The 16,575-nt window shown below is 39.4% G+C and overlaps 1 protein-coding gene across 2 annotated transcripts in view; it reads left to right on the top strand.

Annotated features, from left to right (window-relative positions):
* itga1 (integrin, alpha 1) overlaps positions 1 to 16,575 on the top strand; it is a 54,845-nt gene that overhangs the window by 1,151 nt on the left and 37,119 nt on the right. The window contains exons 1-2 of one of the 2 annotated variants that reach the window (XM_086097448.1): positions 12,270 to 12,351; positions 12,447 to 12,499. In XM_086097448.1, coding sequence (XP_085953574.1) covers positions 12,454 to 12,499 — 46 coding nt within the window. In that variant the 5' untranslated portion in view covers positions 12,270 to 12,351; positions 12,447 to 12,453. Of the gene's footprint in view, positions 1 to 12,269; positions 12,352 to 12,446; positions 12,500 to 16,575 lie in introns of those variants that run through there. The other variant, XM_086097447.1, reaches the window with a different exon arrangement.

Genomic DNA, 16,575 nt, shown 5'->3' with positions numbered 1-16,575 from the left:
TCACCGACAAAACATTGTCACGCAAGTGTGGGTCAAAGCAAAAAATGAAAATTTGGTGATATTTGCTCGTGTCCTGCGTCACGACAAGCCGAAGTTTCAATCCTTTTCACGTTGTCCAACGAAGCATTTAGAAAATGAGGGTAAATGTTTTTATCACTAACAAAATATTGTCGCGTAATAAGTGTAGCTTTAACTTTGGGGGGGGGGGTGGGGCTAGCATCACTGCACTGTTTCATTGTACAATGTTTTTGCGGTGCATCAGGAAGTTGAGTGTAAAATTGTTTGACATCACGGACAAAACTTAATCGCAAAAAGAAAAGAAAAATGAGTTCTTCATTCATGCTAGCCAAACTAAACTCTTTGACGTACGTTCATCCGAAGTTTAGTCTGACTTAGGTCGAACTCCGAATGGTACAGTGACTTTTGATGGAGCGTTAAGATGTTGAGGGGAGAAATGTGACCCAAAAAACCCGTAACATTCATCCCCAATTTTTGTACGATTTTATTTATGAACCTTTTTACGACGTTCGATGTAGCATCAGAAAGTTGAGGGTGAAAACTGAAATCACAGACCCCCCCCCCCCCCCAAAAAAAAGTCGAAGCAAATAAAAATATCTTGCACTCCAAAATTGTTGACGTTTTATGGAGATTTTTAAAAATCAATGTTACGTTAGGAAGTTGAGAGGGAAAAATGAGAAAACAAAAATTTGGGGAGATTAGGTGTTGTCTCGCGGGCATCAGGAAGTCAATGGTGAACTTTTTGTTTTTTACGTCGCAGACCAAACAACGTCTGGGCCGACAGCTGCTGCACAATTAAAGGAAGTGCTTTGCCTTTGCGCCACTCAAGGCGACACAAATAATAAACACCACAATGAGTCGATGGTAATGACTTGAAAGAAGTAATTTTATGTCTCGCAGCTGAGACAATACGAGCATTGAATGTCATGTATCAAGTTCACGGGTCAGTCAATGCACTGTGGACTCCCCCTCCTTGACTGAATGAGATCATTGTCCCAATTGTTTGAGTTATTCTCAAATATAATTTGCGGCCGATTTCGCGACATTTGTTCCACTTTTCATTCCAGTTGGATCGCTTGAATGTTTTTACTTTAAAAATATTTTTTTTCTGTGATCCTCCCTTTCCTCTGTTCTGCCTCCTCGGACTCGGCAGGAAGTCGTGAACAATGGGACCCCTGCGTGCCGCCGCTGAGGATCCCGACGTACACGTAATGCACACACGCTTCGCCGTGGTTCATGTTCGCAGGTGCGCAGACACGCGTGTGTACAGACACAATGGTGCGAATGGGGAAAGTGAAGCCAGGAGCTTGACAAGTCGAATAGCAGCTGGACTTGCCGGTGTGACGCGGCTAGCTCGTTTCAAAATTTTATTGATGGTCATTTGGTTAGGGTTCTGTGCAGAGTGAGTCAGTAGTGGTTAAGAAATCATTTCGCGTTTATTAGGGGCAAGGCCTGTATTTTTACAGATGCCTGTTTGGAATAACATTACAGCCCTGGTTACTGCTCTATTTCGATTTATGTCAAGTGTAACTACAGCATTTACATAATGGTCAATGGTGCTATGCATTTATTAGGGTAAAGGCCTTTATTTTTACAAGCGCATTAAAAAAAAAATGAAATTAACACTATTTGTGAATTGTGACAAAAGTCAGGAGTTGTTTATTTACTTATCTGCAGATGTGCGGAAGCCTTTATTTGTGCAAACGCATTTTAGGAAAAAATATTAAACATTACAATATATTACCGTTTATGACAAGTGAAACCAAAATATTATGTATTTAAAAATAATGCATTTATTTACTCAACTGTTGGTGGGGTATGCATCTATTGGAGGTGAAGTCTTTATTTGCGTAAATGTGTTTTAGGAATAATGTTATACATTTCTGCTGGTATATTGCAATTAATGTAAAGTGAAACCAGTGTAGTGGCTGAGAGCCTTTATTCACTCAACAGGTAGGGAGTAGCATTTATTAAGGGGAAGGTCTTTATTTTTTACAAATGCTTATTAAACAATATATTTTAAAAGATTACCTGCATTTTCTTTTATTGCTATATAACATTTTGACAGGTGAAAATGGAATAGATGCCAAGGATGTTTACGTACACATCTGTTGATAGTGGCGAGGCATCAATTAGGAGTGAGGCCTTTATTTTTACAAATGCATTTTTTTGAATAATATTAAGCAATATTATAAGTGTATTAGAGTTTATGTTAAGTGAAATTGGAATAGCAGCATCGGTCAGACGGTTTAATAGAGACAAGGCCTTCAAGATTGTGTCTTGGTAGGTGCTGCTGTTTGGGTTAGCAACAGAGTTCCAATGGGCTCAGCAGTTAACACTATTATTTCTGTTTATGAACAATAACATCTATGAACAGGTCAATATACTTACTACCTAGTAACCCCAACCTACCCCCCCCCCTCCCCGCCCCTGATGGGAAATAATGGGGCCATTTAAGGGAGGCTTTTATTTGCGAGAAATGCTTTAATCCTGAGCAGATGATTAGTTTAGTGTGCACAGAGGGATGTTCAGACCTCTCAAACATGTGATTCGATAGGTGGAGAAGTCAAAGCGAACTCGATCAGGGGAGCGTGTAGACCTTTTTGATCTCAATCACCATCTGCTTACCAAAGGGGAGCGCTTGAGGGCTCAAGCACAGACACACACGTATACGCACACACACTCACGCCGACAAAGCCCAATGAGCCGCCAATGCCGGAGGTCATGTGAACCCCCCCCCTCATTCGGTGCCTTCTCGATTTAACATACACCCCTTGAGACCTGTCAAAGGGAGGCAAACTCAACCTGTTCAACATTAGGTTTGGATGCCCCATAGCAATGTTATCATTGACTTAATGGGTTCATGGGCGTGGTCAAAATGGTTCATTCTACATATTTGCAATGAAATGTTTACGTTAATATGTAAATGTTTTTTTTGAAGGGGGTGGGAGGGGAGTTCTCTTTTCTGAAACATTTAGATCATTTATCAGGCCAGATATAAAAGCCTCTTCTGCTTAAACTTGATAAAAATGATGAACTTAACATATTTCCCGGGTCGAATTGACCCATATGAAAACTCTACAGTGGGACTCGCTAAAATGGTTTATTTTGCAGATTTTAAATGAAATGGCCAATATTGGAATTAATAATGAGATATAAACAATGTTTATTGGGATTTGTTTTATTTTTGGCACTTTTGGGTGATTAAACCTCATGCCGGGTCAAATTGACCCATGGGAATCTTCTTCTTCTTGGCTTGAAACTGGTTCATGCGATTAATTACGATTACAATTTTTAATCGCCTGATGCCCTTAATTTACGGGGAGGAAAAACAAAAAAAATTTTTAAAGAAAAGATTATTTTAAAAAAATCGTAAATCGTAATTAATCGCATGACTTCACTAGTTAACTCACGATTAATCCCAATTTTTTACATCTGTTCTAATACAATAAAAACAAATCTAGGTATTCAAACTCTTGTTATCAAAAGTGGGAAAACTGTTTTAATAATAAAAATTGTTCAAATGAAATTTTGACGTCTATAGCCGTCAATGGCAGTGAATGAGTTAATGAGATTTAAACATTTTTTTTTAGATTTGAAAATAACAATTCTAACATGCCCTGGGTCGTTTTCTGAATGTAACAGGAGGTTTAAAATGTCATGTTTTGTCTACAATGACACATGATGGTTACAAACTTACACTATTCTTTGGTGCAACTGATCTTTAACCCCGCTTTATAAATCACGCTGCGTTGTTAATAAAACGACTCGATAAAAAGAGCTTTGAGGCTTCGGAGGTCGGCTTTTAGGGGAAACCACTGTGTGAAGGCCTCTCTACACAAAGCATGTTGTCGTAAAAAGCACGACTACGCCAGATGTCACGGCCTGAGACATTGGGGAATATGATCCCTTGCAGTACTGACGGCGGCTCGACACGCCAAGAATGTGTTGTCACGCGTGGTTCGCGGAGACAACTGTGTTTGCGCCCACATGCTTCTCACCATACATAGTGATATACAGTGTGTGTTTGTGTGTGTGTGTGTGTGTGTGAGGCTTTTATTCATGCAAATCCCTTTTTGAATAATATCAAATGGAGTAATGTCTGTGGGCGTTTGAGAATTTATTTACTGGACAGCAGATGAGCAAAGTTTTTATTTTTATTAGGGGTGAGGCCTTAATTTATCCAAGCACATTTTTAGACTTTAGACTGATGTCTAGTGAAATTTGAGTAATGTTCGTGGGTGTTTATTTACTCAACAGTAGATGAGCAGAGGAGTCTATTTAGGGCAGGGCATTTATTTTTCCCAAAAGTGTTTCTGGAATACATTTTGTTTTGTGTTTCAATTTATGTCAAATGTAACTGGAGTAATGTCTTCAGATGAGGTTAAGGATTGTGTGGCTTTGGGGGGGGGGGGGGGCTGTTTTAGTACAAACACATTATTTAGAGTAATGTTAAAACAATGTACTATCATCGTATGTGAATTTATGTAGTATGTACAGTAAAAATGGAATAGTGTTTGTGTGTTTCACTCAATTGCAGATGGGGAGCTGTCTGTTTGGAATGATGCCTTTATTTTGACAAATTAATTTTTGAAATCATTTTGAACGATACTACTTGTGTATTGCTAGGTTGTCATTGTAAATAAGAAATGGTTCTCAACTGACCTACCTGGTTAAATGACGGTTAATGTCCATGGTCGTTTATATAATCAGCTGCAGATGAGCAAAGGTGTTTGTTAGGGGCGGAGCATTTATTTAAAAAAATGCATATTAAATAAGTTTATTACGATTTCAGTCAAGTGTAACTGAAATGATGTCTGGGGTGTTTCTTTACTTATCTGCAGATTAAGGAGACATCTACTAACTCATTCACTGCCATTGACGACTATAGACGTCAAAAATTCGTTTGAACTATTTCTATTAGTTTAACAATTTTTCATTTCCTTTCATTTTTTATGAAAACCTATATTTTCTATTGTACATTAATAACAGATATAAAATTATCATGCGATTAATTATGATTAAATGCTCCTTATTTTTAATATATTGTTTTTAATTAGGCACGTCAGGCGATGAATTTTTTAAAATTGTAATTAATCACATGACTTCACTAGTTAACTAACGATTAATCAAAAATGTTATATCTGTTCTAAATTCACACCCCCAATTTTTTTTCTAGGTTTTCATACTATTGTTAGCAAAAGTGGATATTTTTTTTTTAAACTAATAGAAATGTCTTTACCGGCAATGGCAGTGAATGAGTTAAGGGCAAGGCCTTTATTTTTTCCCCTACATTTTAGGAATAATATTTTAAAGGTTTAACTATATGTTACAATAAATGTCAAGTGTAACTGGGCGATTTTTAATTCATTTACTTTTTCTTATTTATTTCCTGATGGGGCTCTCATATATTAGAGGTGTGGCCTTTATTTTTACAAATGTATTTTTGGAATAACATTACACAATGTTACTGATGTATTACATTTCAAGGTGCAGGCACTTATAGGTAATGACCGTGTTTTCTGGGTTTGGTCATGTGACGTTCACAAGCTAAACTCTTAAGCATCGTAATGTCATTTTTTAGACAACAAGGGGCAATACAAGGCAAAACGGGTGGATTATTCTGCTTCTTATTCCACAATATCAATCAGAAAATTGAGTTTTGACTTGTGGGGGCATATTGCCTCCCTTGAAACAATATTACTGCTATACGGTGTTAACAATTCATGTCACGTGAAGCTGGAGTCCTTCCTGAAGAGCATCCTCTGTGGCGGCGTTGCTTTCAAGGAAAAAAAAAACGGCTTGAAACTCACCACAGTTCCTTTTTTGTGGATCATAAACAGTTGATTCCGCCTCAGCACGTAGTGGCCATTGTTAGGCTCGTAGAGCGCAATCCGGCTACCAGGGGACAAGGGAGTGGTCCCGTGTGAAATCACTTCCTTGATTGCTCATTCCCTCCCTTTTTATGATTAGTTGTAAAGTCAATGTTTTTCCTCAAATAAAAGACGGCGTGGCCCAATTCGACGACCGGTACGTTATTCACTTGAGAAAAATAAATGTACGTCAAATAAATGAGATCTTTTTCCTGCCTGAAATAGTAATGCATTTCTGAAAATAAATAACCTCATGTGAAATGTTGCTAGAAAAAAGTGATGAACTCATGAAAATAAAGAGATAATATAATGAGAAATGTGAAATAAATGATCAACGTTGCACACAAAAGTCATAATGTTACGCGAATAATATCATAACAATGCGGGAAGAATTTGAGAAAATAATAAAAATTCATAATCTTATATGAAGCAAATCAATAAGGTACAAAAGTGAAGTTGAAAAAAAAATCCATAATAAAGTTAGAAGATTTCAGGAAAAAAAGTTGTATAGTTACGAGAAATCAATTGTTCCGTTACAGGAATAAAGTCGTCACATCAATTCATCGTTGAATGAACACTCAACTTAAGAAAAATAAATGCGTACCTCAAATAAAAAAAACGACATAAATGAAAAGTGGTTATCTTGCGAGAGACGTAATATTACGAGAATAAATGAGCATTTATGGTGATAAAACGATTTATAATTTCAAGTTGAATGTACCGGTGTACATTGTGACTGCTTTCCGTAATCTTACAGAACGACACTTGATCATTGTCAAGGGATCGAGGAAGCAACAATGCCTGATTATCCCTCACATCCGCTATCACACAAAAGGAGATATGCTCGTCTGTTCCGCTTACAGACAAATGATTCACTTCTTTTAAGCAAAGCGGCAGGGAGTTGCCTTATTTGTCAGCATCCAGGATGTAACTGAAGCCCTTAGTCAGTGTTGAAGGAGTCAAAGGGGTCAAGACCCGACGCTCCGCCTTCATTCAGTGAAGTCAAATCAAGCTCGGCCACAAATAGTAGGTTGAGCTTGTTAATTGACGTCCATGTGTTTGGATTGTTGTTCTTAGTAACCCTCAGGGGGATTAAAGTCCGACTTTGAAGCTGGACAGGATCATTTTTACCCACAATTGTACTGTAAACCTTTTGGGGTGGGGGCATCAATTATTTGCAATTTTTCACTAGTCATGTGGGGCTATTTCCTTAACAACACAGAATGGGGCACTGCAATTTCAGTAATTTCAGAAATTCCGATAAAATATGCTAGTGTTGTCATTGCAGCCATCTTGTGGCAAATAGAGGCTATTAGAAACCTTTTGTCGTCAATCACTTGCAGATTTTCGGTGTTCGTGGCAAGGCTTGGTCGATATAACTGTACTTCTTGTTTTCTTGGCAGATCCCTGGCTGACACAATTTGGCAATATGTGGTGTTGGTGGACGGTTCTATTCTTGTCATAGTAACATGTGTCACATTTCTCTAGGGTTTCCTTGAAAACATTTTTTGACCCCCCACCCCCCGTAATCGTGCTAGTCGCATCTGTTTGTACTGTACTGTTTAATTAACGATATACATGAACCGCATCCACGCAAATAAATGAGCACAGTGGTTTGGAATGAGCGGTGATCAAAAGGAGAGGTGAAGTGAAGCTATGTTCCTCTCCTCGTGCTTATCTTCATCTGGTTAATGTTGGCGTTAAAAGCATCGGCGGAGAGGGATCTGCTTTCTCTCACGCCGACTCGAACATAGGACTTGCTTGTTCGCCCCCAGTGGCATCGCTTAAGTCAGGCCCACTAACACGACCGCGAGAAAGTGGTATCCGCTTACAATGTTGGTGGTCTGTAAAAGAGGCGATGAGTTGCGTCGTATTAGAGTTAACACGCTCTTAACGGAGTTGTCAGCTGCCGTCTCCGGTGAAAATAGTTGTTGACAAATGTTACGGGAATAAAGTCATTTTATTAAAGAAAAAAAAGTGCAAGAGTGTTCAGAAAATGCTTCGTAAAAATGTTACAACGGTAAAGTAATTTTATGCAAATAAAATGCAAAATTTATGAGGGAAAAACTTTATTTACATGCTGCATGAATACAATTGTAACGCTATGAATGTATACGTCTCAACATTACACAAAAAACATAATGTTACAAAATGCATTTTGTGGAAAAAAAAATCATATTTCAATGGCAAATGTATTAAATATAATAATAATATTCTGGAAAAAAGATTAATTAACTTTATAAACAAAACAAAAATCTGTAATATTACGAAAAAATGCTGAGTTGTGAAAGAAAAATTGTAACATACATAAAACAACTGTAACACAAAATGCTGTAATATTATGGGGGGGGGGGGAACTAACAATACAAATGAAAATATCTAACATTACTCAAAAAGTTTTAATATTAGGGGGGAAAACCTGTACAGATACAAAAATAACGACAGCATTATGAAAGAAAAGTTACAACATTACAAAACAGGTGTAACAATTCGGGAAAAACATTTAAAAAAAAATAGCAGTAACATTATGAAAGCTATTAAATTACGAGGGAAAAAGCTATAATATTACGGAACAAAAAGCTGTAACATTGTGAAAGAAATTTTGAAAAATAGCTGTACACTACAAGAGATTAGCTGTTACAACAAAATCTTAATATATATAGTTCAAAGGATACACAATATGAAGCAAAAAGTCAACGTTATAGCCTGTAAGTTAATAATTTTTCTAAGGGTAACCATTTTGATTAGATGGTCATTCTGGCCTACTATCAGCGTACATTTCTAATATGCCTCTTGCACGTACTCTCGACCTGACGACTTCAATTTACATTTGACTTGTCTAGATTTTTAGATTAATAGCTTCACTGATCCACAAGTCATACCATTTTTAGCCGTCCGTGCGATTACCCGCTCCTTATATAGCAAGCTACCACTTTGCTGTTGTCGACGTAAACACGTCAGAACCATTCTTTTGTGTACATTACAAATTCCTGGTGTTCTCTAGAGATAGATGTCCCTCGCAGGGCCGAAATGAGCAAGTAAAGATTCCCTGTCAGACTCGATGAAAACAAATCTGCCCTCAAAGGGAGTTTTGTCTTCGTTAGCCAGCCGTAACGGCAGCACGGCGCTGATCCTGTTTTCTGGATATTCTAAGAACATGTTGCCTTAAATTAGATGAGGACTCATTATCTTGTCCACTCCTAATGCTCTTCCTGTCTGCAGATGCAGCGGGCGCATTAGAATAGGAGGAAATTCAACAAATGGGGAAAACACCACTTGAGGTGCCTAAAAAGTACTTGTGGGGGTAGAATGGTGAGGAAATGCGTGAGATTTCTGGAAGGGCTGAAGACAGGAAGGACTTGTGTAAGCAAGTTGCGTTGCCATGCAGAATGCCACTTAATGCTGAAACCAATTGTCGACGTTATGTGTGGGAGTCCGTGTCTCTCGTTGCGTCAAAGCTAAGCCCTCGTCACAGTTAAGTCGTCATTATCTCTGTTAAGTCGTCCACATCTGTCAAGTCGCCCACATCTCTGTCAAGTCGTCCTCATCACAGTTAAGTCGTCTTTGTCTCAGTCAAGTCATCCACGTCACAGTCAAGTCATCCACGTCACAGTCAAGTCATCATTGTCATAGTCAAGTCATCATTGTCATAGTCAAGTCTTCCACGTCACTGTCAAGTCGTCCCCGTCACAGTCTAGTCGTCTTCTTCTCAGTCAAGTCGTCCACATCTCAGTCAAGTCATCCTAGTCACAGTGAAGTCATCCTCATCACAGTCAAGTCATCCACGTCGTCCATGTCTCAATCAAGTCATCCTCATCTCAGTCAAGTCGTTCCCATCACAGTCAAGTCGTCCTAGTCTCGGTCAAGTCGTCCACCCTCATCCATGTCTCAGTCAAGTCATCCTCGTCTCAGTCAAGTCGTCCTCGTCACAGTCAAGTCGTCCATGTCAGAGTGAAGTCATCCACCCTCATGCATGTCTGTCAAGTCATCCTCATCTCAGTCAAGTCGTCCTCATCACAGTCAAGTCGTCCATGTCAGAGTGAAGTCATCCACCCTCATGCATGTCTGTCAAGTCATCCTCATCTCAGTCAAGTCGTCCACGTCTCAGTCAAGTCATCCACATCTCAGTCAAGTCATCCACGTCACAGTCCACGTCACTGCCAAGTCACCCACGCTCTGCCTACTCTCGCCCAGTCCAGTCATGGCAACCAGTCTACTCTCATCCTTTCCAGTCTTGGCGACCAGTCTTCTCACCAGTTCCGTCCAGTCACGTCCCATCCAGTCATTGTCTACTCAGCTTACTCTCTATGTTTTAATAAAGTTCCTCACATTGCCCTTCATTCCTGTCTCCATGCCATGTTTCCCCGCATTTGGGTCCACCATCTTGCAACCACTCACACGAATCATGAGAGTTAATGTATTGAAGTGGAAGGTTTTGGTGAAAATCGAACATTTTGAAAGTCGCTTGCCCAACACTGATGATAAATAAGTCATGTTGCAGGTGACAACTCTTTGTTGATGTAGGCAATCATGGAAAAGGATAACCGTGGCCATGGAATTGATACTTCGGTGTGCCTGTAGCGGGATCAAGATAATTGAAATAACACAGGACTGGAGAGCTTTGGAGTTGCGGTTGGTTTACATATTGGAGCAAGCGGGCGTTGTTATACAGGTTATTATTGGATTATTGACACATATGTCAGAACCCTCATGTTACTGTATATCCCAATACTGCACTCTTAGAACTCGATGAGGGATTTGTGTGAGGCCTCCACCACTGCTGCTCTGATGATGATGATTTGCAATTTTTGTAACTAAATAACACAAACATTTCTTCAACTTTACTTTTGCTTTGATTTGTTTTCTGCAGTAAGTAATGGGAATACAAAAGTTGTTCAAAAGAGTTCAAAAGCGAAATCATTTTTTGTGAATTGACTAAAATTATTATTTTTCCTGGTTCCAAGTCAAAACTAATCATTTTTATTTAGGGTATTCTAAGTTATTATATATCAAGCAATCAAGAGGTTAGGGGGAAAATCTTTTATTGAAAAGGTCTAACAAAAAGTTTCTAATGTCATACATTGCAAAACTAGACACCTTCAATAAAAATAATTTATTAAAAAAAAAAACGGACAAGGCCAAAATGTTCTCTTGAAAAATAGGCTCTCTCAGCTCCAATATGGCACCTCAAATTGTTTTGTTAAAATGTTTTTGATATTTTACTTTTAGACAAAAATGCAGGTTCGTCATTCATTCCCAGCCATTTTCACTGAGGCAACCCCCTTCATTTCCGGCTGTTTTACTGAATTTTGACAGATTTTGCAAGGCCCACAGAATATTGTGTTCTATTGCTATAAAAACATGGAACCTACCAAAAGAAAGATTAGAGTCTTTGTATTAGTTTCCGTTTTGCAGCAATTAGCCTTAAAATATAGCTAACTTTCATCATTATTCACAAACCTGTTGAAAACACTGTGGAAAAGAACGTGTTGCAAAATGGTTGATCTCTTATACTCTGCTGCCACCTGAATACCATTGCTTTAAGCGACTTCTTCAGGTCAGAGGCTGCATCAAAGCCTTCTGTGTGCTCTAGCAAAATAAAACAAATTAAGAAAAAGTTTAAATAAGTTTTTGGGACCATGGCAATATTTAAAATTCAACGGTTTTATAAGTTTTTGGGAGCAAATGAGATAAATACTTGACAGGCATATACTCGTTATTTTCTATGAAAATGACAACTATTACAGAATCTTACTGACTCACAATATTAGAAGAAGTAATTTCTTCTTTGTTTGTGTCTGCATGACTGTATAGCATGACTGCCTCCTGGTGGGCAAGGCAGGCACACCAGGCACAAACATATTATAGAATGTTTTATGTTTCATTATTTCCACAAGCAGGTAATACAAGTTTACAATGGACATGTTTTGACATGTTATTTAAAATATTTTTGATATTTTTACACTTTTTCGACAATTAAAAATCTTCAAATGTTCCTTGTGTAGTTCATAACAGTTTTATGGCCACCGTTTCACCCTGCAACTGAGAAATTCCCTTTTGGTGATTTCCTCTGGGGAAAAGAGTTTGGTATTGAACCTTGAAAGTTCCACTGTATACATTTACATGCCACCCTGCGCATGTTATTGTAATGCAATTGAAGCGAATGCTCTGTAGGCTCAGCTGTCACTTAAACAGACAGAATCGTGGCGTAAATGTTCACTTCCTGGCAAGAGTAAAAATTTCCCATGCTTCAGCGGCAGACCAAGCCCCCCCGAGTAGGGTCCCGCTCATGACAGAACATCCCTCCTCCTCCTCCTCCTCCTCATCCACCTCCTTCCTCCTCCTCTTCTTCCTCCTCATGCTGCTGCAGTGCTTGGCCGCTCAGAGCACAGGCGGACGCGCTATGGACTAGATCTCATCACACTGAGGACTTTTTCAGTTTTTTGGGGGGAGGACTGGGGTGCGTGCGCGTCGGGTCATTCAGTCATCCCACGTCACGAAACTCAGCGGAATCATAACTAACGGTCCGTTTTTTTTGTTTTTGTCTTTTGACAGAGCCGAAATGCCGGGGACTTCAAGTTGCCCTCTCGCGACAGCTGCGCTCACTGGTGAGTTCATTATTACAGCACTTAATAAAATAATTGCTAACAGGCGTCCTTTTCCAACAGCGCTGAGGTCATTAAATTGTGTGGTAGTTGTCATCCATAGTGTAACCTATAGTGTCATTTAAAACACATGGGCTTTTATGGGTTCCCATAAAAGTGCATGTTAGGGGCACAATAATTTCAGCCTTTTAATAATAATAAAGAAAAAAATAAAGAAAAATCAGACCATCATATACAATAAAAAAAATCTCCCTGTCTAAATGTTAGGCACTAAGCTATAGCCAATCAACAGCTGGTTAGCTAGACAACTATTACTTAGAGCTAGAGGTTGCAGGTTCCATCCCCGGCCGTTGTGACCACGTCGAAGTGTCCTTGAGCAAGATACTGAACCCCCAGTTGCACCTGATGCATGTGAAGTCAGTGTGAAGCGCTTTGAGTGCCTTAGCGGGTGGAAAGGGACATACAAGTGAAAAAACGAGATCAAAGACCATTCTGTAGTATCAATGTGTTGGGATTCTGCCTTTAAGGGGTGTGGCCTAGTGAGAGACATCAAGTGCTGCCATTGAGTTGGCTGGTTAGCATCGTAGCATTAGCTGGCTGCCAACTACTGCTCGTGTGTTCTCATTTGTGTGTTTTGCGGTTTTGTTTTGTATGGGCTCTCCTTGCCCATACGTGAGGGCATAATTTTTTTTAAGAATGGAAAAACAGATTTGTTGGGTTGCTATGATTGTATTATTGTTAACGCTTTATGTTATGTGTTGTTCTTTAAGCGCTTTGTGACTTGACTTCTTTTTCTTCTTCTTCTTCTTCTGTCTCCCTGCTGTGGAAACACAAGTGACATCAGGATTTACAGTTCCTAACCATAACGTGACGAGTTGATCCGGACAGTTTGACGGTTTCAAACGTGGTTAGGCAGTAGTGCAGTTGCAGTCAAGTGGTATGAGTGAATGCAGTGTTTACACCCCGCTGGAAAAAAAAGTTTTGCCGTTGCCGTGCGAACGCTCGTGCGGCGTCACGACGTCTGACTCACTCGGTTTTCTCCGCGCACATTGCTCGCCATGTAAAATCAGCAATTTCATGTTTTCGTACGGAAATGTTCTGCGGATCTGGGTATGAAGCTTAGCTTTGACCTTCCTATGTGGAGTTTCCATGTTCTTGCTCCTTGCTTGCGTGTTTTTTTTCGAGCTACTCTGACTTTTTACCACCGACTAAAAACATACCTTAGACTCTAAATTGTCCATCGGTGTGATTGTTTGTTTCAATGAGCCCTGCCTGTGATTGGATGGGATAGATCATGAAGACATATGCATTTAAAAATGGTTGGATGGATCCTATTCCAAGTGGTGTCCCTCAGGGCTCCCTTACGGAGTCCTTCTAGTTCTCTTGCTTTAAAAAAAATTATAAATTGTGTGATAGGCTGGTTGTAGGTTTGATCCCTCGCCCTTGTGACCATGTCAAGGTGTCCTTGAGCAAGATACTGAACTTCCATTGCTGCTGATGCTGCGCCATCAGTAATGTCTAGTCAGTATGAATAATAATGCTGTTTAATTTATAAGAGAATGTCATAGCAATGTCCACTTATCGTGAAAATATGCCCCCTAGTGGTTTTCAGGAGTATGAGGTGATCAATGCTGACTTCCTCTGCTATAATTTTTTTAGGACAAAGTAAATGACCTGATCTAAACCCTATAGAGCATGTTTCTCACTTAGTAAGTGGCAAAGCAAACATTCACATAAAGACTCACACCTATGGACAATTTAAAGTCTTTAATTAACCGAAGCTGACTTTTGGCAAGACGATATTTTTTGTACAGTACATGGGACGCTCCTGTAGAGCGGGTGCGCTGTAATTCCACTTTCGACCACTCGGTGGCAGCACACTTATTTCGTATGAGACGTAAACAAATTCAAAGAAGAAGAATGAAACCGGAAGTGGTTTATTTTAGCATGGAACCAAAACATACAAATTCCTTGCAAAAAGTGCTGGAGCTGACATTCGAACCCTGAACCTTAGAACTTCGAGACAGACATGCAAAACACTACACTAATGTGATGTCCCACTCTAGCCAGTCAAATGAAAGCTGCAAGATGATGTGGGTTGTGGGGATTTCCTTCAGTTGTGTCCAAGTAGGTCAAGCTTGGGAGCTAGTAATGAAGGTATGTTGGATATCAATGCCCCCCCATGAGGACGATGCCATCATCAAGTAAACCAACCATGTCCTTTTTTAATATCAAATTGCTTCTCTTGTGCAGATGATGGCAACTTGTGATGCTAATTAGCTTGGTTGGGTAAAAAAAAAAAAAGGTCTGTTCTGTGTAGAAGCTCATGCGGCAAATCATTACTTCCCCCAGCCACTCCCCTCCTGCATGACCGCGGTACCATCTTGTGCACCTTCACGCTGATTGTTCACGAACGAATCTGGTTGTACTTAAATCCGTTGGCGTGCGCTAAAGACTGCTCCGCTGTGACCTCACCTGCACGAGAAGCTACAAGCTATCCCATGCTGCGCTACACCAGATAGCTGCTACACCCCCGCCCCATGGTTCCGCACCCCAGAGGTTATTTTAGTGGCAAGCATTTAATCGCCACAAATTCCCAACGGAGATTGGGGGGGGGGGGGTTACAGGTGGTTTGAATTTGGACTGGAATAAAGGGAAGAAGGCATCTGGCTTCAATCTGCTCGTGTTAGAGCGGAGTCACAGAGTAAAGACTTGTAACGCGCTTGTGAACCAACATGAAGTCAATGATGCTTTTTATTAGGGCTGAACGGTATCACAATGTAGTAAAATACAAATTTCAAATAGCAAATGCTGCTTTGGAAAATGATAGGTCTGTTGTCAAATATTAGTGTGGTTTTTTTTTTCCAGCTCAAAAATGCCAACATTTAGTATCTACTAAAACGACAATGTTGTATAGTTCACACAGGAAAGGCAAGCTAATCACTGCAATGTTAAACAATAAAGTATTGTTCAATTCTCATTGTGACCCAACTCCAAAAAAACAACAACAACGCTAAAAAAAAAACTCAAGAAAGAGACCAATTCCTAAAACTATGACACGAGTGGTCACAGGAAACTGTGTTAGCGCTCCACTGAGGTTGCTTTGAAATCATTACGCTTTCACCTCTTGCCTTCATCGCTGTGACACTCTTAGGAAATCCAGCACATGTCTCAGAGACCTTTCGCTTACATCCTGCAAAACAAGACATCTGAGTTTTGTATTGTTCTAACTCATGTTAACCCTAACCCTTCTCCTTAACAATATCCATAATCCCAACACTAAATTTAACCCCTAACCCTAATGCTAACTGTAATTATAATCTCCAATCCTAACCATTAACTCAATCCCCATGCCTCTGCTATGAATATTTTAAGACTAGCAGCCAAAGCTAGTGAGGCTAACTGCTATTCTAACCCAAACCCATTTTTTTTCTATGAAGACTGTACCGCCTTTTTGGCCAGACATTTTGCTGCCTCATAGAGCGCTATAGAAACAGCATCAGACAGGCAAATTTTAAGTCCTCTGTAAATTGCTACGATATCAAAAGTTAAAAAGACCTGTTTTGGTTAGTTTATTAGTGCAGTTTAATTTTTGTTAGGCATGTTTTGGCCACCTACGTTTAAGATCCACTTTAATCGCCAGATGAGGGGGAATGTAAACACACAAGTTCCTCCACAAATTGACTCAATTCACAATGTGTACCTGCATTAGTAAATGTTTCAATATGAAGTGTTATTAGTGACTGTAGGTCGTTTTTTGTACATTGAGGTTAACGTTACCTGATTATTGCTCACTCGGACAAAACTATGTTCTATCCGAACATACTGTGCAGCATTATTCTCATAAATCAGTCACACCAGCAAATATTTTTTCCCAAATCTCCGTCCAAAATGATTACTCTTCACCCGCTTCAGCTGAACACAGCATTGTGCATCATACGTTGTGCCGCTGAGCCAATAGGAGCGCATGACAGTAAAAGAAAAAAAATTCCCCCAATTTAAGCTCTTTTTTTTAAACAATACAGTATTGTGAGTTTTTATATATTTTTTTAAACGTTAATGTGTAGCAATAAAGCGTA

The sequence above is a fragment of the Leptonotus elevatus genome, chromosome 15, assembly GCF_054856555.1.
Source record: "Leptonotus elevatus isolate MCC_2025b chromosome 15, RoL_Lele_1.0, whole genome shotgun sequence".
NCBI classification, from domain to species: Eukaryota; Metazoa; Chordata; class Actinopteri; order Syngnathiformes; family Syngnathidae; genus Leptonotus; species Leptonotus elevatus.
The sequence above is the reverse complement of the archived record's forward strand: the minus strand, read 5'-3'. Positions and strand labels throughout refer to the sequence as shown.